The 22,413-nt window shown below is 41.6% G+C and overlaps 1 protein-coding gene across 5 annotated transcripts in view; it reads left to right on the top strand.

The window, feature by feature from the left end:
• FUBP3 (far upstream element binding protein 3) overlaps positions 1 to 22,413 on the top strand; it is a 41,290-nt gene that overhangs the window by 4,469 nt on the left and 14,408 nt on the right. For 2 of the 5 annotated variants that reach the window (XM_072883035.1, XM_072883040.1), the window contains exons 2-12: positions 2,627 to 2,732; positions 9,104 to 9,154; positions 9,633 to 9,666; positions 11,629 to 11,678; positions 13,286 to 13,357; positions 14,109 to 14,166; positions 16,776 to 16,938; positions 17,837 to 17,935; positions 20,003 to 20,107; positions 20,501 to 20,603; positions 21,273 to 21,373. In XM_072883035.1, the coding sequence (XP_072739136.1) occupies positions 2,627 to 2,732; positions 9,104 to 9,154; positions 9,633 to 9,666; positions 11,629 to 11,678; positions 13,286 to 13,357; positions 14,109 to 14,166; positions 16,776 to 16,938; positions 17,837 to 17,935; positions 20,003 to 20,107; positions 20,501 to 20,603; positions 21,273 to 21,373 (942 nt within the window). The remainder of the gene's footprint in view (positions 1 to 2,626; positions 2,733 to 9,103; positions 9,155 to 9,632; positions 9,667 to 11,628; positions 11,679 to 13,285; positions 13,358 to 14,108; positions 14,167 to 16,775; positions 16,939 to 17,836; positions 17,936 to 20,002; positions 20,108 to 20,500; positions 20,604 to 21,272; positions 21,374 to 22,413) is intronic. The other 3 variants (XM_072883036.1, XM_072883038.1, XM_072883037.1) reach the window with 3 other exon arrangements.

The raw sequence follows: 22,413 nt of genomic DNA, 5'->3' as shown, positions 1-22,413 counted from the left end.
TAACTTTTGTGCTTATCTTCCTGCTGAACCTATAGTAAAAACTGAGGTTCCCATTTTAAGTTGAACATAAGAAGTTAAAAAGTATTTTAACTGCTACATCTGCTTAAAAAGCTCAACTCTTAATTTTGTAGGGTATTTTTTTCTTGCTGTAGTGAGGTGGCATGTTGTCTGCCTGTAATCCGGTGGCAGCTGGGAGGCTTTAGAGATAAGGGTGCAAGTTTAAATAAAGCAGAAAAAAAAAAAGAGGAGAATATCCCAAAAGCTGATAATGTAAAAATTGCTTTGACTCACTTATTTTGCCCTTTACTTGGAGAGTTCTGTGCCAGGGCGATAATTGTGTGGTAAGCATGAGTAGGGGTTGGCAAAGCTCTCGGCTCTGGGAGCGGACAGCCTTAGTGCCGGTGATCTGTTCGTGCACACCTTTGTGCTTCATGCTAGCTTCCTTTTGTAGGCCAGCTTCTGCTATTCACAGGCTATTTTTTCTTTCCCTTGAGTGTGTGGTGTGTGATTTCAGCTCCAAACTATCTGCTAGCAGTTCCACAACTTAACAGATTTTTTTTTTTCAAGTAAATAACTATTAACAGAAAGAAAGTTCATAAAGGGCATGTTAAAATCAAATGTTCCAAAACATGTCAGGGTATATTATACCTGACACTGTTCCTTGTGGCATACGTTTGTAAGTTATTATGTGAAAGCTGTTAATAGATTGTTATAAAATATATTTTTAAATTTATTTTTCAGCGTTGAAGTAGTCAGAAAACATCTGTGCTCTTTGTACCTTCATTAAAATCCTCTGCATCCCAAACATAAAAGGAAAGCATGTGAACAAAGGGCTGGAACCATGGGTGCAGTACAGTTTTCAGCAGAAAAGCAAGGCATCACCTGGCACTCCCTGGTATGGAGTGGACAAGGGGTAGTCTGTGTTAATGCTTTCAGAATCAGATTTCTACAGGCTTACTAGTTTTTGGAGATGTTGATACACAAGGTGCTTGTCATCAAAGCTTTGCTGCATGATCACTGTGCTTGTCCTGCAGGAAGACTTTATTCTCTAGCTCCTGGCATTTCTGACACGACAAAGTTGTTGACTTTCTGAAAGAGGACAGGAGGGAATGGACTATGAGAAGAAAATGGTCAAAACTTGGAGTCCTTTTCATGCAAGGCATTGAAGAGAATGTTTTCTATTCTGTTTCTAAAAGCAGTGCCCTCAATCTTTCAAGATTATTTCAAATAGCTTGTTTTCAGTACCCTGTGGTTCTGAATCTTGGGCAGTTGTTTATTCCACTGCAGCAGCCGATAGTGTCAACAACCAGAGTTACAGTAGATGTCTTTCTGTTGCAGCAAAACTCAAATTTTAGAAATACCTTTAGTTATATTTGTCATTTGCTCTTGTCTTCATTTGAAACATATCTGTGTGAAATGCTCTTTTATCTGTTCCTGTTGCTTATTCTCTGGTGAAATCCCAGTTATAATAGAGTGAGATCAGACTCCTAGTAAAGATCCTATTCAATGATTTTCTTTTTGCTGGAAAAGGAAGTAAATGCTGTAGAATACACCGTGCTTTTATATTTGTTCTGTAACTACTTTGTTCTGCCCTTGCTTATTATAGCAGAGTACTTTATGTAGGCAAGGGGTGCTGTGAGACTGCAGTTTGCCTGTCCCTGAAGGGGGTATTAACTGGGGTGCAGCAGCGAAGTAATGCACCTGTGTGTTTCTAGAATGGGCTTCCATCAGTTAGCTTGGAGAGCAGGTGAAAGAGCTCGCTTCTGTCAGCTCCATCTGTATAGATGTCTCCCAAATGTCATTAGAGAAGAGCTTAACTTTTCACTTTTATTAAGTGGTGGTTAGGTCTCTCTCTCCCCTAGTTTATTTGCTTACCGTAGTCCCCTTAGTGGGATACCTGACTCTCTCCTCTTTCCTGTAATTACCCTCCTTGCATCCTGGCTTGGCAGGGAATGGCTGTTACCCCTCTGTGAGGGATGGAAGCAGAGGCACAGGCAGCATTAGTTGTGTTTGTGCTGTATTGACCACTGCAGGAAATGGAAACTAATCCTGGGCTAGTAGTTTGCCCACTGACTTATTCTTCGTACAGTAAACACAGGGTGATGTAGTGTCTTTGACAAGGAGTTCCCAAACCTGTGTCCTTGTGCTGTGTATTTTCACATTCTTTTCCGTCCACTGATGTGCACATGTGCATTTCTATGTATCTGGGTATGCTCGGACACGGAAGGAAGCATGTGTCCTACACGGCTATGGTGGTGGCAGCTCCTCCAGGACAAAGTTGATGAGCTAGTTTGAGCTGTTGTCTTTGCAAGATTTAGCTTGTCGGCTGTCCATTGAGTGAACAAACCTGAATATAATGTTCCAGGGAGTAAATACCAACTTATGATCAGGAAGAGGAACCGGGTGAATGCGATCTTAGTTAAACAAATATTAAAAGCAAGCAGAAAATTGTTTATATTTACAAAGGAAGCACTGCTGTCTTGGGACTGTTATAAAGTCACCTGTATAGAAAATAGCTGAGAGAAGATTGGACTGGGGAAATGCCTTACTGGAAGAAAGTGTGTTTAGCTGTGGTGGCCGAAACTTCAGGTATGCTAATCAAGCTTTTTATCTCCTGTTTTTGTAGATTGCTGCTAAAATTGGAGATATTCCTCACTTGAATAATTCCACAACACTTGTGGACCCATCAGTCTATGGTTATGGAGTGCAGAAACGGCCCCTGGATGATGGAGGTAAGCTGGCTATGATTAGTCAATCTTGTGGATGCAGCTTCTGAAACACATCTGTGGAGGCAGTTATCTGCTTTAAGGACAGAAATCAATGCATTTTTCTGTGTATAGAAATTTTATACAAGATTGTGCTGTTTAGGTTTATCTAGATAGCACAGGGCTCCTAGGCATTAATATTATTAATGTCAATGAATTCTTTCTTAGTTCATGAACTTTGGGAATTAGCAAACGAACCCTGTAATTTAAATCTTGTTCTGTGGTAGTTGGGGGGAGGGAGGGAGGAGGATGTACTTAATTGGAACTGTGCTGGAGCCCGTGTGTAGAGTACCAGATATACATAGTAAAGCTGTTCTTCCCTGATGACCCTTACTTTCTGAGAGCAGGCAGTGTATAGGGACAGTATTACATGTGCGCCTTTCCATGTATAGCAGTGGTCGCAGCACAGTAGTTGAGTCGCTGTCAAGAGTTCCGATTGCTTTGTACGTGAATTTTAAGGAGAAAGGCTGTTGATCTAAGTTGGTGCAAGTTGGAAGGAAACTTCCTGTATTAGGCTTAGCTTTTTCATAATTATTCTTTGAGGTTTCTTAAATCTCTGAAGCATTTAACATTGGCCACAGCTAAAGAATAATTTACTGGGTGGACCATATCTGGTAACTGTAATGAGTTAATTGTATGAAGTGTTATGATTTTAAAATAAGTTATTAGTTTCTCATCTTTGGTGGGAACAACAAAAATATTAGAACAGGTGTTTTCTTTTTTACAGATCTAATGATGTGCACTGTTACAAGAAGTGTTTAAACTGTTTTATCTGCTGCTGTGTAGATGCAAAGAGTTCCCCTTTTCCTGTGGTTGGTTATAAAAAAATATGTGGCTGTGTCTTCCTATTTCCTCTAGTATTTTTACTGACACAGGTAGCCCTGCAGGGTGTTCTCTCCCCCACGGGTACGTTCAGGAGTACTGAGGAGATAAGCAAAGCTGCTGCCTACCACTTCATTTTGCAAATAATTTTTTCTGATACAAAGCTGTGTGAGGTAGAGGCAGCAAATACTGCACGTCTGCTTCTCCTTCTGAAAAAACGTGCTGGAGCATGGGGAGAAGTTTCTTTCATGTGGAGCCTCTGGCTTGCTAACATTACTGTTTTCTGAACACATGCCACAACCCACTTTGTTCTCTGGTGTTGGCTCTGTTTGAGCAAGAGGTTGCTGCTCCTTTGGCATGGTGTTTTAGGAAGGAACGGGTTTATCTGGGTGAGCCCCTGTGCCTTATATCTCAGGCTGGAGCATCACTATGTCTGTGAGAAGCCAGCAACCTGGTATTACTGGTATGTGTTGGTTTCTGTATGGGAAGGTGCTCAGCTGTCAAGCAGGCTGTTCAGCATTGAAGAATGCTGAACAATTTTGAGCTGTGTCTGAACGGCTTAGATAAGTGGCTATATGTGAAAAAGAATAAATGTAGCCTTCTAGGAAGGAGTCATTCATAACATTAGTCCTCTATCTATTTCTTTCATTGATTCATCAGACTGAACTGAGAAATCTGACCTCTTGACAAAATGGGTTTTTATTAACTTCTAACACGTGAAATGGTCCTAGCACTTAATGACAGCGCAAGTTAGACTTTGTACTTAAACTTTTACTGGTGAGCCCTATTACTTGCTGAAACTTGTTTGTGTTGACACAAACCATGTCAATACAGTCAGAGTCTGGGCTACAAATGTATGTTACTGCTGGTTTCTTGTGCTGTGATCGATAACTCCATGGAGCAGGTATCGTTCCTGGGAAAGCCTTTCAGAGTCACTGTACTCTTGAGTGTTGTATTGGTAGTTGTTCTGCTGATGTAAAGACCTACGGGTGTTTGCTCACCCTGGGTGCTTGTTTATCACTGGGGCCTTGTTTGTAACTGTTTTTAAAGTAGCTCCAAATGCTGTATTTGCCTTAGGGTTTTTCATACACATCTGCAGAGGTTATAACTTTGTCCAACTCTCTTCCCAAAAATCTGATCTGTGAGATCTTAGAGGAGAAGAGAAATGAGGGAAGTAATATTTTAAAGGGCTGGAATTTCACAAAGAAAACAGAATTGTCAGGGTAGGAGCAAGGGTTGTATCGCTTCTTTCAGCTTTGGTCATCTTGGGCTTTACTTCTGATGGCATTAGTAAATCCTGTATTGAAATACAGTTGTGTGACGAGTTCCCCACCTAACCACAGAATCCTCCTGCGCTGCTCTTTAACTGCATACCCAGAACTGCAGCCTGGCAAAGGAACTCCTGAAGCAGCGAGTGCTTCTTGCTCTGTATTTGTTTGTGGTATGATCCATACCTTAGTCAGTCTTAGGCTACCTGCTCTCGCTGCCATGGCATTAAAAGTCTATAATGCAGCTTTGGCTTTAGGCATCTGGAAGATGGCAGTTCCTTTTAACAGGACACTTAAATTAGGAGAGCACTTCCCATTTGGATGATCTTTTAGTCCTCTGTTAGCTGCGAACAAGGGATGTCAGGATTGCATGCCCACACTTTTCTCCATTTTCTGCTTGTCTGTGAACCACAGTTTGGAGACATTGTTGTCAAGAAGCTATTATTTATATTGTTACGCATGCTCTAGAAATTTTATAGTGCGGGGGTTTGGATACATTCTGCTGCTCTGGATAGCTTGGAAACAAATCTGGTGGTAAATCTTTTGATTGTTTACTTCTGTATACTGCGTGTTCACGGCTGAGTGCAGTTCTCCCTGCTTCCTTATCTCCGTGTAGCTGTTAGAAAATTACTTCTGTTCCTAATACTCCTGAAAAAATTGGGTTCAGGGGAAGTATTTAAGGTGACAAGAAAACTGTCTGTCTTTCAGGAAAATCTAATTCTGCCTGTCCATTTTTGTAAACGGCTGCTGGCGTGGCTGATTGATGTCAGCTTAGGAAGTGGTCTTAGGACAGGGTAACAGTGTGCTGGTCAAAACAAATTCAGCTGCTTTTAGAGCATTTCCAGGAAAAATAGATTTGTCATAGTATTGGAAACCAGAATGTGTGAGTGCCTTTTGCACTTCTCTTAACATAACCTTCATCTGAAACGAAGAGCTGCTAGGGTTGGCTCTGGTGACCTGGCCTATTGGTATTAGATGGAGCTTGAGACTGATTATTTCTCTTTTCCACGGCTGCTTTATTTTCCCCTTTCTGGAAACAACTTTAAAGTAATCCTGCAAATAACTATAGTGCAAGGAGATCATCAGGTTTATTTGCACTGCTCACAGTATGTCATCGTCGGCATTTATATGGCCACTTGCAGCAGTTAATGTTTCTTGGTGAAGGTGAGCACTAGAGATGAGGTTAGCTCTGAGCTGCAGAGACCTGGTGGCATCTTGCTTGTGGCTGGCTGCTGAGGATAGATCCCAGCCCTGCTGTTAATGGCCAACGGCTGCTCCTGGCCTCCATTCTAATTAATGGGTCCCTCTAATTACCAGCACAATTTAATAAGTTTATTTAATGCTAAATAATCCTTAAAGAAACAGCCTCCTTGTTCAAAGGAAGCAGGGATCTAGTCTGTTGGAAAGAGACTGATTGCCAGAATGTTAGCCTTTGTTTGCCCTGTTTTGGACTGCTTTGAAGAAGTTTCCAGTGATATATATAGGGTTAAGCAGCAGTGTTGCAGCTGAAGGCTGGGGCATCCTTTGAGTCTGGGGAAACAAAGATGAGAGACCTTGGAGAAGCCTCACACACCCCCTCTCCATCCCCTGCCTTCCCAAGCTTCTGCGGTACATCCAAATATGAAGATGGCCTGCTTTGGTGTAATAAAACTTGATTGTAGTAGAGCTGAGGGGCTGAAACACAATGTGATCCTGTTGTACGGAATACTTTATTCTTTTGCTCCAACATGTTTTCAATGAAAATAACGATAGGCAGAAGGAAATCTAATCCCTGTCTTACTGATGATGAAAGTGAGTAGTGACGCTCCTTGACACATCTGTAGCAGCTGTAGGACCAGGGCAAAAGTCCCGATCTCTTGGCAAAAGGTTTACTGTAATACACAAAAATCCCAGTGTTCTTCAAATCTCAATTTTACAGATAACCATTTATTAAATAAGGCAGTTTAAGGGAGGGAAAAAAGCCTATAAAGATTTGCAGTGAAGGCAGACACAAAAATTACTAGGTTTTCACCATTTAATTAAAGAAAAACCTAGCAATGTTTAATGATGAAGAATTAGGGTAACTAATGTCTTCCTTGTAGCTTTCTAAAATTTGCGATGATCCCGTTTTGGTTCAAAACTAAGAAATGCAACCCTGTTCCACTGCTCTCCAGGAGATATGTCGCTCTGATTTTGTTCTAGCCATGATGGTATTCTTGTATATTCAAGACAAGATTGTATATTCCCATCATGCACATTAATTTAGTGGGAGGCACTGCTCTGTTTTATGGGGTGGAAGAAAAATCCACATTTGTTTTGAGTGTCTGTTAGGTAGAATTCAGTTAAGGTGAAGCCTAAAGCAGAGTGAAGAGTTATCAACCAGCAGGTGCCATTAATAGGAAATTGTGCTGATTTTATTCAGTATTTTTCCTTATTTGCAGTAAAATGACTGCAGTTACAGTTAAATTGTACTCAATAGATGTAAAAGGGGGAAATACGTATGTGGCTTGTCAGAGTTCAGCCCCCTCCCTGGCATGAAGAAGGAGATGGTGGAACAGAACATCAGCTTTCAGTACTGCAGCAGCACGGTCTGCCCCAGCCCTGCCTCTCTTAGTCCCTGTCTTTCAGAGCAAAATGGGCACGTTGGAGAAGGAATGGACCTTTGGGTTGTTGGACCCAGGAGCCATGTCGTCTCTTTTTTCCCCCAAAACCAGAAATCATAACTGACTTCAAGTAAATCACTCCCAAGTAGATCACTCCCAGTTCTCTCCATCTGCCTTCTATCTCAGCTCATGGAGAGGTTATTTGTGAAATGTGGAAGGAATGATCTCTCACATAAGTTATTGTGGCTTAATTTTTTAAACTGATTTGTGCAATAAATATACAGTAAGGCTGATATCTGCCTGAGGTGACGAATGGCTTACTATGCATAGTACTTGGAATGGGTTGGAGACATTGTTATGTACATCTAAAGCATTATTTCCCTGACTGATTTAACTTCTTGTGCTCGTACAGTTTTCCCCTAAGAAGTTGTCTTTTTCAAGTGTAGGATTATGTTACAAAATGAAGGCTCTTCCGTTCCTTGTGTGAACTTCAGGAGTTGATTATAGGATGTGTATCTGTCTCATAATTTGTGGGCAGCGGCTGCAGTGGAACAGACTGCTAAAAGAGCTGTTATGGTGAATTGAAATGCGAAGTGGATATTTAAATACAGCCTTGTAGTGTTAAGAGCACTCTTTCTGGCATCTTGGGATAATGAGCGGCCTGGTCCCTGGCGAGGGCAATCCCATACTACAGCAATAGTCACCAGACCTATTGCGCATAGTAAAAAATATTCAGAGCACAGTTTGGGGCAAGATGGCGAGATTCTGAATTTGTTTGGTCGTATTTGCTCAGCTCTGTGGTAGTAGCTTATCAGCTAGAGCAAATATTCCCCATTACATCACCCACCTTTTTCAGCTGCAGTATTGATAGTTATCAAATTAGAGCTTTTTATATTCAGGGTGAGAATATGCAAAGACAAATCTAACGGAGTCAATAACACAGCAGTTGTCTTATCACTGAGCTGGGGAGAGTAATAAAATATATATGCTGTCGATATTTTGGTCCTGAACTATTATGAAGGTATTGACACGCAGCAGAAATACAGTATTGACCCTCTTTGTCTATTTTATTTGAGTGAAGTGTTTGGCCACAAACTTTATGCATTTTTCTACCGGATTTAGAGAGTGTGGGATGCATCCGCTTTCTAACCCTGCCAGCTGATTGCCAATTTATTTCAGGTCAGAGAATGTGCAGGTTGCTGCAAGGTAGCTTGAAACAGCATCTTTATTATCACGGCTCACATGTTGGCCGGTTTCATTTGTTTTGCTACTTGTGCCCTCCAGGCATGCAATATAATCTTTCAACTGGTTGTTAGGACCAAATGGTCTGGTTTTTAGCTGGTTTGCTGCAGGCAAAGTCCAGTAGGAAGCCCAGCGGGGCATGTGTTCCCACTTTGCATGAGTTGGTCTAATGATATTTTCCCCATTAACATTTGGAAGAAAGAGCTAATCTAGGGGGGTTGAGGGGAGAGAAATCTGTTTGAGGGTTGTCAGCTGGGGACATAACTGCTAATCATAAATGGACCACCAGCTAACATCGCAGATATGCCTGGAATGTGTGTATTCAGTAAAATGTGTTGTGGTGGGTTTTTTTTTGTTTGGTTCTTTTTTTTTAAATACTGTTTGGGTGCCACAAGGTTACTTAACAGACCTATTCCTTTAACAGGTCTCCGTGTAGGTGGGCTCCATGGAGCACAGATAAGAGAGACAGAGAGAAGTATGTGCAAGTGGTCTTTAATGCTTTTTGCCTAGACTAAATCTGAGTCTGCTCAGCTTTTATTTTTGTTTTTTAATACATACCAGTCTGCTTCAAATTTCTCTTCTCCCCCCTCCCTCCCCCCCTTTTTTCCTTTTTTTTACTACTTTGGGCTTAATTTGGGAAGGGGGGAGGTTAGTTGCAGGGATTTGGATTTGGGCAGGCAGGATTTTCTCCCATGACTCTCAGCATGGGGAGACGCAGATCAATTCCCTATCCTGTGTTCAGCTGGACACTGGGTTATGGTGTGTGTTGATCAAGAAATCCCCTCCTGTTTTGTACCACATAACGCATTCATTTCAGCCACTGAACCTAAATTACTGTTTTGCTTTTCTTTCTTTTTTGATGAAATGGTAAGAACTCTTTTTCTATAGGGATGAAGTTAGTTTATCCGTGCTAATGCTTTGATTTTTTTTCCTTTTTTCTCTCTTTGCCACAGTAGGTAACCAGTTAGGGGCCCTGGTACATCAAAGGTAAGCAGTGGGTTATGTTTTATTATTTATTGATCAATTCTAATTGTTTATTGATCCACCATCTGTAGTAGTGTTAGGAAGTCAGAGGTTGAGAATGTGGAGAAACTGTCAGCTTAGGTTTTCTCCAGACTGGGGTTTCTGCTAACCCTTTAAGGCTGTTTGTTGTGATGAAGAAAGAAGAGTTGATGTGAAAACTTGGATTTGGTTCCTGAAAATCTGCAGGACCGAGCAGAATAAATTCTCTCTCCTCTCCCTTCCCCTGCCCTGGGCAGAGGTGGGGGGAAGAAAGAAAAAGTAAAAAAAGCCCTGGCATTTTGACAGAAGCTGGAAGTATTAAACTGGCAGGTAGATTTTTTTTTTTATTATTATTATTATTTTTTAAAATTTTATTTTTATTTTAGTTCTATGGGTGTAATATGACCTGGGATGACTCCTTTGTCAAAGATGGTTTTGGGAGACTGAAGCAAGTATGAGTCGTTGTGCAGCATGTCTTAGCATCTAGTACAAAAGTAAAATTCTCAGTTTTTCTCGAATCCCGCTCTTAAGGAGTTGACTATCTTGTTTTGAGTAGGAGGGGGAGAGCATTTCTAAAGCTGGATTCACCTTCGAGCTAATAGTAGTGCATTTCCATCATAACCAGCTGTTTGTTGAGGGCCTCAGCAGAAAGGACAAGCAATATGCATAAAGACCTTCAATTTTTAATAGTTAGGTTAAAGCTAATGTCCAGCTAGGGCAGCACAGAGAAGGGTGGGCAGCGTTGTCTGCTCTGCTGCTACCTGCCACCTCTTCTGCCAGGAGTCATGTTCATGCAGGGAATTGAATAGGCTGAAAAGCCTGAAATGGTTTCTTTCTGGTTTCGGTGGTTGGCTTTCTGCTAGGTTAGCTTCTTTGTCAAGCTGCAACCATTCCTCCAACACAGGGCGCTTAACAAATTATGCAGGATAGAATGTTTTTGCAACAGGCTGGGTTTATTCCAGGTTAAAACAATGGTAATTCTGAACCTCTCTGTTCTGTTGCGGGTATGGATGCCACTGTTTCATTTTGCGTCTCTGGTGGTGAGCCTCAGGACAGTGGAGAGTACTTTATCTGCACATTATCTGGTGAAGTCTACTGTGTATTTTATACCTTCCCTAACTGATCTAAAGCAAAAAATTGGAAGATTTTAATATACCTCAGCACAAAACCTGCCTTGAACTTATTATGCAGGTGTTTCATTGCTTTTGAGATTGCTGAACAAATTGTATATAATGCATATCTAAATATATGGAGTTTGCAAATTCCATATTCATTGTGTTGTATTTTCTATGAGATAGAAATGGCTAAGCAAAAAACCATCCAAGGTAATTCCTTTCTACTTGACTATGGTCAGGTCTTAGAAAGTTGCTTTGGGTGCTTTGTTTTGAGGCAGAGACATATTGAAAAAGTCCAAAGAGCAATAGATATGGAAGTTTCGAGATAATAAGACTTCAAAGGATAATTAAAGACAGCTTTTATAAATTCCAAGGAAATGAATGATAAGGACGAGCAGGCAATAAAAAAAAAAAAATCTGCAAATATCAGAGGGGGCATTCATATCAGGATTGGCTTTGGTTAGTGCCTCTTGGCAGGAGCATATCCAAAAGTAGTAGGCAGAGACTGTGGCTTGGAAGGTCTAAGCTAAATATTAAAAAAAACTTTGCCATTATTCTGTTAAATCTGTCTGGAGCAAGAATTACAAAAAGAGGTTCTTAAATCAGCTCCATTGAAGATAGCAGAGAGTAGACTGGAAATGTATCCAGCATAGGAGAAATTAGGTGACCACGAGAGGTCTCTTCCAAAACAAATGGGTTTGACTGTGATGTGGTGTTTACTTGTGTGTGCAAAAGCCTTATGCTGTGCCTGGTTTCCATGGCAGGGATGTAGTTGTCTTCCAAATTGTTCTTTGTAATGACTATTTGATTTTTTCTTTTTTTTTTTTTTTAGGGCTGTAATAACAGAAGAGTTCAAAGTGCCTGATAAAATGGTTGGATTTAGTAAGTACCTTGGATGCTTTTGATGTTTCTTGATGTGTTTTCTGTGCAGGAATGCTGTTTATTCTGACATGCTCACAAGTTTTTATGCTTACTAGCCTTGGATAAGCCTTGTTTAATGCTGTCTTCATGGGGACCAGATTATTTATGTTTAAAATCCAGGTGCAAACTGCATGGAAAAGCTTGGTGTTCCAGTAATAAGAACAAGACTGTGTGGTACAGGTTACTGAGAGTTTTAGTGATTCTCTCCTTTAAATTCCCAGTAGCATAGTACATAAAGAAGTTAAAAGTGAGTTTATTTCCCCTCACTGAAACATTTTACTTCCTTTGAATATGCAAAACTGACAGTTGAGGGAGGAAAACAACATTTAAATGTTAAAATAAGAGTTGACTCAAGGCAAGTTAAACAGAATTTTAAATCTCTCATACATTTGCTGCAGGGAAGCACAACCAGCATGCATTGCTCAGATGAGAATTTTTCCTAGGTTTGCATGCCTGATACTGTTCTCTTTCAAGCTTGATCCTAATTTCTCTCTTCCTCTTGATGATCGTTACTCTTCCTTTCAATGGCACCTCCTGCTGATGTGTTACTACAGTGATTGCATAGACTCTTCCGCTGCTAGATCTCTGTGTATGTCTTCCAATTTGATATATGGAGAATAAAAAGGAAAATAACAGGCCATGATAATTACCCCTTAGTGCGTGAAGTTTTGTCCCGACTCTAAAGACACCATAAAACTGTTACTCAAATTCCTGCAAAGGAAACGCTCCCTCTTCTGCCAGACCTCTTCATTTATTGGTCCTGGTACCACATGTGGGGGAATGTTGGAGGGATGCTGTAGCTCTGCAAAAGGGGAGCTTGCATGCTCTGTTGGTGCATCATCTCTGTGTTAAATCTAATCCTGGTTCAGGGGCAGACAGATGCAGGGGGGTGGCAAACCCACAGCTGAGAGATGCTTCTGTGGGAGCATCTTGAGCCAGGCATACCTGTTTGACTTGACAGTTTTGCTCTTTTTGCAGTCTGGGAAGGATATGAATGATGATTGGCACATAGTCTCTCCTCGGTATGTCTCGTTGTGAAACAACGATGTGCCAACTCTAAGAGTTAAGGAAAATGGGTATTTGTTTTCACTTAAGGATGATAGAGCATTTCATCTGATATAGCAGTTCTATCTGAGTGCAGACCAGCCAAATAGCATGTCCATTGAAAAGAGGCAGTAAAATATGAATTTTAAAGAAATAAAAGCAAAAGTCTTTGCCTTTTTTTGTACCCCAAATAACTGGTTTATTGGTTCGGGCTGAACAAGGTATACTTAAATGACTCTTCTAGCAGCACTCAAACTAGTGCCTTATTTCTTGCATACTATGTATTTCCATTGCAGTGCAAGACAGGCTTTTCTGTTTTGTTTTTCCAAGCAAATAGAATAACTTTTAGCAGTATTGTAATGTTTTTCTGCTGTGATAAATTTGGTCATGCTGTGGATGCCTCTTCTGCAATCCTGGAGTCAAACCATTCCTTTATAGATAGCTGCAGTGGAGTAAAAGGGGGAAGGTGCTCTGCAGTTACTTAGAAAAATGGTATGTTCTGATGCTTGTTGAACTCCTTTCAGTAATCGGCAGGGGAGGAGAACAGATCTCACGGATTCAGGCAGAGTCTGGCTGCAAAATTCAAATTGCTCCAGGTAAGAGCCTCTTTGTATGGCGGGTGAACAGGTTTTAATGTTGAAGAATGTTGTGTCCATTTGATCAGGCACCTTGCCATGCTCATGGTGTGTTATCACTGTTAACAACTGAGATATACTAGGCTAATGTGCATGGGGGAGCTGTTGTTGGGACTGACCTCCTGACTACCATAGAAAACAGGTTTGTCAGGTGGTTTGGGGAATGAAACAATTAAGAAACTGTCTTTAACCAACAGATGGGTACAGTGCAAATGGACAATCCATGTTGTACTTAGACCTGAAATTGTACCTATTGAGTTTTCTCCTGGTGGTACCACTTTGCTCAGCTCTGTGGTTTGTCTCTGATTAGTCTGGTCAGCTCCAACTCCTGGCAGAAGACATTTCGGGAGGGTGGCAGCAGCTCTTTGTACAACTTGCCTTGCATCGAAAAAATGGGACCATCCGTTTGTTCTGTGTTAGTGCCTATTTGCTTTGGGGAAGACTGTACTACAGTGCTGTACAGGCAACTGTTGATGAATGTAGTCTAAGTTCTTACCCCTCTCTTTAATTAGTGGGGAAGGCTTTAAAAGAATGCAGACATCCAGCAAATCATTTAAAATATGTTGACCCTGGATGTCTTTGAATTCATTAACGTGCTCTGTGTGTGGGGGGGGTGGTGCTGCCATTAGTGCTTGATAGTTACTGAAGCAGCTGCCTTTTTTTTTTTTTTTAATTCCATGTATTAAAAGTTTCCTCCTTGTTTCCTTTGTAGACAGTGGTGGGATGCCCGAGAGGCCCTGTGTACTCACCGGGACGCCAGAGAGCATTGAGTGAGTTCTGATTTCATTTCTCTCCTTTCTCCTTCTCTCTCTTCTCCCTAATGCTGTGCTCTGTCAGTGGTGCTACTTGGTTAGCCACACCAGCAAATGTTGGCCTAGAGAAACTTGAGGGTCTCTGGAGCATAGAACCTCTTGGTCTGATGCTTTAAACTGTGCACCTCAAAGGCTTTTTCCAGTTGCAGTTTGAACCCTCTGCAGAAATTTCCGTGGAATTCCCCTCCGCAGGGCAAGGTTGCTCTTAGGGCACCTAGGATGCAGTTTTCTAACTGCAGCTTTCCAGGATACTGAGCTAAGCTGTTGAAGGGCACTTCTCTTCTCCCCTTTGCTTCCCTACTCCTATTGAGGTGACCATCCTTCCAGCTGAAGAAGGGCTGCATGAGGCCTCCAAAGCCTGTCGGTGCCACTCCAGAATAATCTGGAGGTGTTGGTGTTGTTGCAGAGCAGCATGAGGCCCATGGGTGTGCTTGCCTCTGCATCGCTGCCAACAAGAAGCAAAGGACTGAACCAAAGTCTTGAATTCTGATCCGTGCATGGTAGAGACACGTGGCCAGCCAGCAGGGGTTTCTACTCTTTAGACCTATAGAAACTTTAGGGACAGTGTTTCCTCCCTCCCCCTTCCCAGGAGCTGAGTTTGAGACTCTCACAAACCAGTTGAGGACCTCCTGCTGGAACTGGATCCAGGATCCTCAGGCTTACAGGAACACACTTAACATATGGAGCTGCTCTTTCTCTCCCCAGCCTTTGGGTAGGTGGGTTTTTTAAAATCCATCTGGAAATCTTTGAGTTGCATTTGATAGTGAAAATACATGGGCGCAAAGACTGTCTCTCTAAGGAGAAGACACTCATCATTCTTCCATTCCTAAGAGATCTAAGGGTACTTAAATCTCCTTATTCTGCCATAATACTGCAAGCAGTGAGCCAGAATAAATATAATTGGCAAGCTCACGTTATAGGGCAGGCAATGTTGATTGGGGCAGGCTGATATTGAAGTGCTTTTCCCCCTTTAGCAAAGGATATTTCAGAACAAGAGCAAAATATCAAAAAGCTGGGATGCCTGATAAGATGCAGTTGGGGGAAAATGGGGGAGAGGTGTAGTTAAGACTTCATGGTTCTGAAATAAGCAGTTAAATGTAGTCATGTCCTAGGCTGTCTTTAAATAAAATACAAATAAATTTAAAAAAAGAAAAATGAGAATACTCAATCTGTGAAGCAGAACAAGGTGTTGAGGACATGGAATTCGGTGAAATTTAATTTACTTTTGAATTAAAATTCTTGTTAAGTTGGTTGAACTATTTTTTCAGGCTACTTGTAGAAAAAGAAAATTAAGTAAGGACACCAATCTAGATGTCAGATTTCTTTGTGAAGGGTTTTGTGAGGAGTGTTTCCATTAGCTATATCCAGTGGCAAACTAATAGGGTTAACTTCCAAATGACCCCTTCTCATCTGAAATACATTGTGTTTTAACTGTTGTAGTCTCTATATTGTCACTAAAAGAACTTTATGCAAAACATGAAGGTAGATGAATAAAACCTCTTAAGACTCTTCCAGAATATTTGAAGTGAGCTTCCAGAAATTCCACCTTTTGCCTTGTTTTGTGAGAAAGTCAAGAGAAAGCAGTGCTCTGATCTGTGTGCAGCCTCAGATCACCACCCTCTGAGCTGTCTTGGGTGAACGTCTGCTTGTGAGGGATGGCTTTGTACAGTTTCTTCAAATCGCCAGAGAGAAGACAGTCCTCCTAGGGTACCTGATATGGCTTGATATGAAGTGGAGAGAGGGGAAGATGCTGCTTTAGGCTGAAAAGGGAACCGGTGACTTTCTTCTACCTACTTTGAGAAGGGCTGTGGGAGAAGGGCAGGAAAGGCATGTGTTGGTACTAGGAGTCTTCAAGATGAAGGGAAACCCTGTCAGTTATCCCTGACATGCTAAAGATTTTAGAGAAAGGATCTTTAATCTCCCAAATGCTTCTTTGTGTGTCTCTTCTCACCAGGAGAAGAAGAACCCAGTCTTTCACTGGTTGCTGCTGCAGTATCCTTGCCATGCTTTGCGGTGTAGCTTCAGCACCTACTGCTTGGGGCAGAGGCTGTGTTAGAACAGTGTTCTGGTGCTGCTGGTAAGAGCAGGCAGAGAAGAGCAAGGCGGTTCCCTATGACTGATCGGAGAGTGGTTAACCAATGTGCTGTGTTACTATCAGAGCAGTGTGTGTTTTTTGTCTTGACCAAGAAGGAGAACAGAGCTTGAGTTTTACCAAATATTGTATATATGTTAAAGTTTAGAACCTAGAGCATCTTCATTCAAACTAAGCACCCCAAATGCTATAGCTCAACTATTATCCTTAACTTCCAAAGAGGTCAGAGCATGCTGCTGCTCTTCCTTCTCTCTTCCCCTTTCAAAAATCAAGCTGCTTATAAGTAATCATGATAGGGGAGACTATACATCAGAGTTTAAAAAAAAAAAAAGCAAACATTGTGCTAACTATGGTTTCCTCCATCTTTTCACTTCTTCTCCTCTCCCCGATCGCTTCCCATTCCGATGGTTCCTGGTCTCTTGGTCACGTAGAACAATGTTGTCTAATGGTTGTTTCCCTCGATTCTTTTCCAAAGACAAGCAAAACGGCTACTGGGGCAGATTGTAGATCGCTGTCGGAACGGACCTGGTTTTCACAACGATGTTGATGGCAACAGTACGATTCAGGAGATTTTGATCCCGGCATCCAAAGTGGGTCTAGTCATCGGCAAAGGAGGTGAAACAATAAAACAGTTGCAGGTGCGCAAGATGCATTTACTTTAGGGCTCTCTTCCCTACTGCAGCTTCTCTAGATCAACAAGAGCGTGCTGAAATGGAGAGCCTTAAATGCTCTAACCTTCTACAGCAGGGACTACTCTTCTGCCTTCGGAGAGCTGGACTCAAATCCAATCTTGTGTTACAAACAAAATCGGTTTGGCCCCAGCTACGCATGTAGTGGAGTTTTGCCAGAACTGTGAAAGAAACTAGTGTGCTTTAGATAACATGTGGTGCGTGCTGTTTAGGAGGGGATCCTTGTAGCCAAGAAAAGGCTATGTCTAGTCTGCTGCTGCAATAGTTTTTAATGCCAGCCATGCTGTTGTAGAGTGCTGTGCTTCTCTTTTGTTGCTGATCTGTGATAAAGCTGGCGTGTGTCTTCTTTTTTTTTTCTCATCCCACCCCTTTCTAATTAAAAGTGTTGTGTTATGTATAAATCTGTGTTCCTAGACATTCTTTATTCCTCCATCTGGTACAAGTTTTTTAAAGAATAGAGGGTTTCAGAAAAGCACCTAGGTCAAAAATGTAGTTTTTTGAGTGCCCTGATTAGGCCTCTGTCATCTAATAGTTTTAAGGCTCGTCACTTAACTATTTTATGTAGACAGCTACAGATTTTGGAAAGGACTGAATAATCAGTTGTTGAGGTAGAGGGGTTCTCTTTTTGCAAGGGATTCAGCTGTTTGAGAACTTCAGGAGTGGCACACTTTCTGGCAGTCCTTTACACTCTAGGACTGTTACTGAATTTGTGCTATAAGTACCCGTGAAGAGCTAAAGTAGCATTCTGTAAAGCTGCTGATTTGACCTACGTAATGTTTAGTAACCAAAATATAGTCCCTTGTTTTAGGGACTCTGCTTAGCGAAGTGCTCTGTGCTTTTTCTTCAGGAGCGAACAGGTGTGAAAATGATTATGATCCAAGATGGTCCGTTGCCTACTGGAGCAGATAAACCTCTCCGTATTACTGGAGATGCATTTAAAGTACAGGTATGTAATAAAAGTAAGCAGCTGCCCCAGAGAACTGAGGAGAAATTTAAACTTTAGCATATTTGTGAGCATCTAATGGAGTTGAATCCAACTGTAAATGTGATGATCCGTGCTGGTTTTGTTTGTTCTGTAAGGTTGAAGTTTGAGTAGAGCAAGTTAAAACACCAGACTAGCAAGTGTTGGCTTGTCTACAGTGTAACCTAGGAGATCTCACTCCACATAGATATTAGACATGGGTAGGAGAAGAGCTGAGGAGGAGGGTTTGGAGAAAGTAGCTTTGAAACGCTTTCCAGTCCGTGAAGCAAAAATCATAGCTATATGTTACTTGAGCTAATGGGTTCTTAGTGGCTAACTTAACCACACATTTGAGAAAGTTTTGTGGAAGGTTCATTATCTCAGACAGCCAATTGACGCAGGTAATTAAAAAAAAAACAAAAACCAAACCATGACAACTCCTGAAACCAAGGGGTTTGCTTTAATATTGGTACCTCAGTCTCCATGTGTCAGGGTTCTACAGATATGTTCATACCTGCGATTCAAAGCAAAAACCCATGATCAGCCAGAGACTGGAAGATTGCAGCATGATGGGAATGCTTGAATTAAAGAATTAAAGTTTAGCTGTGGCATGTTCCACTTCTCAGCAAGTGCTTTTCATACCTTGCTAAGTACTTAAATCTAGCTTAGCATTCCTGGCTCTAATAAAAATAGTTCTGTTTCATAGGATCTCCCTAATCATTAATTGCTGCAACGGTTGAGGTTGCTCAGGGATAGTATGTTTGGGTTGTATTTTTCAAACCTCTTATTGCAAGTGGGCTTTTAGATTTAAATGTGGGGGGGGTTTGGTTTGTTTTGTTGGTTTGGTTTTGGTTGTTTGTGTTTTTTGGGGTTTTTTTTCCAAAATTCTTATACTTATTGTGGAGGTACAGATATGCAAAAAGGAGTTTAATGGCAGTCTTGCTACTTTTAACCAAATCCTACTTCAAGTGCTGCTACTTCCCAGGTGGTTTCTTCTGCCTTTTGCAAGATTTGCTGTTGTCACATCTTCCGTGCCATAAATCATGCCAAACAATCATGGAGACTGCATAGGCTGGAAGATAACTTTGAGGCACTTAGAAAAGTTGAGCACGCTTAGAAAGCACTTAAGAAGCTTGATGAATCCTTGGGTTTGGTGGGATTCTCTGAATGCTGCAACAGTGTTTAACTCTCTCAAATCCCTGTGAAATCTCTCCATTGCCCTTATTTCTGTCTTGACATCTCTGAAATGTCTTGAGTTGTTTCCTTCTCTAAAAAATACCATGGGGGCATGGAAAATATGTAAAACTGTGAAAGGAGTCAGATTCACCAGTGTCCCTCAAACTTGGAAATAGAACCAAAATGTCAAAAGCTTGACTGGTAATATGTAGAAGCAAAGGCTTTGGTTTTGACATGTAGGCTTTTTTTTTAATGGTGGCTACTGTTGTCTTATTTCCAAGGTATACTTTTACTAGCTGGGCTACATGCAAGCTTGTGAATGGCCTTGAGGCCTGCAAGTAGGTAGGAAGAATATTGTTTTGTCTCAGAAAATGTCTTGCTGGATTGCTTCAGACTTGGGCTTAACTTTTGAGTGTCAGTAAGCTCGCTACTGCCCACCTGCCTCCTTGGTACGTGCTCTCTAGCTCTTAGTGGACGTGCTCTCTTGCTATGCTACCACAGCTTCTACCTTACTATATTCATTTCAGTTCTATCCAGTAGGAAAGGGCCTTCCCTTCCTTTAATTTAAAAACAAAACAAAAAAAATCAAAGATATTTTAAAAGCTAAAGGGCCTTTTGGAAAGACTGAAGGAAGCAATTGCACACAAGAAACTGCCACCTTGCCCACTTGGCAGGTTTTGTCAGACGTGGAGGATGCCATCAAGAACAGATCTCCATTGACTGTGGTAAAAGAAATTCTAAATCCGAATGCTGTTTCCGTTAGGCAGATGGAGATCGCTTTGCCTGAAGCCTGACCATTAGCCACCATTGAGGCCCTAACACCAAGATGGCAAGCAGAATAATTTTAAGCTAACTGTAACTTCTTTCCCCATGTAGCAAGCGAGGGAAATGGTACTGGAGATCATCCGAGAGAAAGATCAGGCAGACTTCCGAGGCGTACGCAATGATTTCAGTTCTAGAATGGGAGGAGGCAGCATAGAGGTATGTTTTCTTCACGAGTACTCTGCTAACCTCCCTGTGGGATGGGTAGTGGGTGGAAGTCATCAAATTGCACATGTAACCTGTAAGCTTATTTTTAAATGCATTGTGTTCTGTTGCCAGAAGAGCGAGTCTGGCTGCAAAGAAGAGGAGTTCTCATGGACTCCCAGATGGCACTTTTCTAATTGTCTTTTTAAGCTGCATTCTTGTAGTGCAGAGTTCATTTAGCGGGGAAGGAATTTGTGGCCACATGTTTGTTTTTCTTAAGCGATATGGTTCTGTAGCCTGGAGCTGCCTAACATGACCCGTCCTCATAGTTAAGAGCATCTCCTTGTAAAATCAGAGTAATTCAGTCTAGTTCTCTGAGCTTTTATACTGCTTTGCCTTTCCCATCAGGTCTCTGTGCCCAGGTTTGCTGTTGGAATTGTGATAGGAAGAAATGGAGAAATGATCAAAAAGATTCAGAATGATGCTGGAGTTAGGATTCAATTTAAACCAGGTTTGTGTGAGGATGGAGAGCCGTTACTTTCTGATCAGTGTTCCAGTTTGGGATTGCTAAAGTGAATCTGATCTGAGGTTACAGCAGCTAGGCTTTCCTAATTTAAAGGTGCACTGTGTCTCTTTCTGAAACCCATTTAAATATGATGTGCTGCTTCCTCATGCGCTTTCTGGTTTTCAGAGAGTAAGATTATATACAGCTTGTTTGCCAACATTAGATGTCACAACAGTCATGTCTTGAGTGGTAATTATATGGATAAACAGAATAACAATAACAAAAAACCTTTTATTTTCTGTTAAATAATTCTCCTTCAGGACATTAAAGCCTTTGGGGATCAGGAGTTGATTAATTCTAAGTAACTTTCTCTGGGTCCTTGGCTGTCTGATCACCTATCAAAGCTGCCTTTGTCCTCTTAAAATTATATCAGTCTCTTTCATGGCTTTTTGACATTTGAAAGTGTTGCCTTTTGAATGTTGTTCGCTCTGCAATGTGGGTTGGGTTTTGTCTTTCAGTCCATGGAGAGGGGCTGAAGGTGGAGGGAAGAGGTAGCTCTTGGGGTAGTTATGTTATGTGAAAATGCTGCTAGCAATGGTGGTGCTAGAAGGAAGCTTTTGTTGGCGGGTGGATGTTTTCTCCTTTTAATTTAGTCTTTGCCACCTCTCTTCACAGATGATGGGATTAGTTCTGAAAGAGTCGCACAGGTCATGGGGCTTCCCGATAGGTGTCAACACGCAGCACACATAATCAGCGACCTCATTCTCACAGCACAGGTGGGTTCTGGAGGTTCTTGGGAGGAAAGTGCTTATATGGGAATGTAGTCTGCCTGCATGCAGCTGTGTGGATAGATGCCACCATCTGAAGAACAGCAGTGTTAAATTTTCCCTCTGGTAGGCCACATATGCTGCTGCCCAGGACAGAGCTGCTAAGTTTGGTTTTTTGTTTGTTTGTTGTTTGGGTTTTTTTTAAATGTGATATGGGCTGACTGAGCTATGGGAAGGTCTCCTATTCTCAGGCAGTATTATGAGACCTCGTTGTAGCTTCACATTTACCCCACGTGTTTAGTTGTTCTTAAGTTATTTGGAAATGGTGATCCGGTGGAATGGAGTCCAGCAGTAGCATGAGACAGTGACTGGAGGCCCTGCCCAGTGGGGCTGAGTAACGCTCAGGCAGCAGAGCATTAACAGTGCTCAGCGATGCCTCTTCTCCAGACTCCAGTCCTCTGGTCTAGTGGCTGTGGGAGGCAGGGGAAGGCAATGAACGGTCACTGTGCTCTGGGAAAGACACCAACGTATTGCATTGCCCAAGAGCAAAAAGTACAAAGATGGATGAAGTAGTAGGGCAGACTCATGAAGGAGGTTGTATATTCCATTTGTATTATGAGAAGTAAAGATATTAGACCATTCCAGACCAGATACCTGAGCATAATTTCTCCATCAGGGGTAGGTCTTGATATCTCTTCTTGCCCTGAGATCTGGTTTGAATACTCAATTACATAATTTTTTAAATCATCCACTTAAATTTTGAGGTCTGTCATGATAGCCTCTGACTGCCCATTGCCTTTTGCTTTTGGAGAAATCAGTTACCCAAAATAGGTATGTCCTTTAAGTGTCTTTGAACTTAAAAGCTTCCTTTGGAAGATTTGTAAAATGTGCATTTCAGCTGAGTAAGTCCAGCAGTTCTTTAAAGAATGACACTTGAAAGGGTTTGGAAGCAACTTCTGTATGTGTCAGTGCCAAGAACTATTGGTTGCTCTAAGGAAAGCCCCCATCACAAACTAAAAGTCCTTTAGTAGTTGATGCTTGTTTATAGG

This window comes from Ciconia boyciana, chromosome 18, assembly GCF_034638445.1.
Source record: "Ciconia boyciana chromosome 18, ASM3463844v1, whole genome shotgun sequence".
Taxonomy (NCBI): domain Eukaryota; kingdom Metazoa; phylum Chordata; class Aves; order Ciconiiformes; family Ciconiidae; genus Ciconia; species Ciconia boyciana.
The sequence above is the reverse complement of the archived record's forward strand: the minus strand, read 5'-3'. Positions and strand labels throughout refer to the sequence as shown.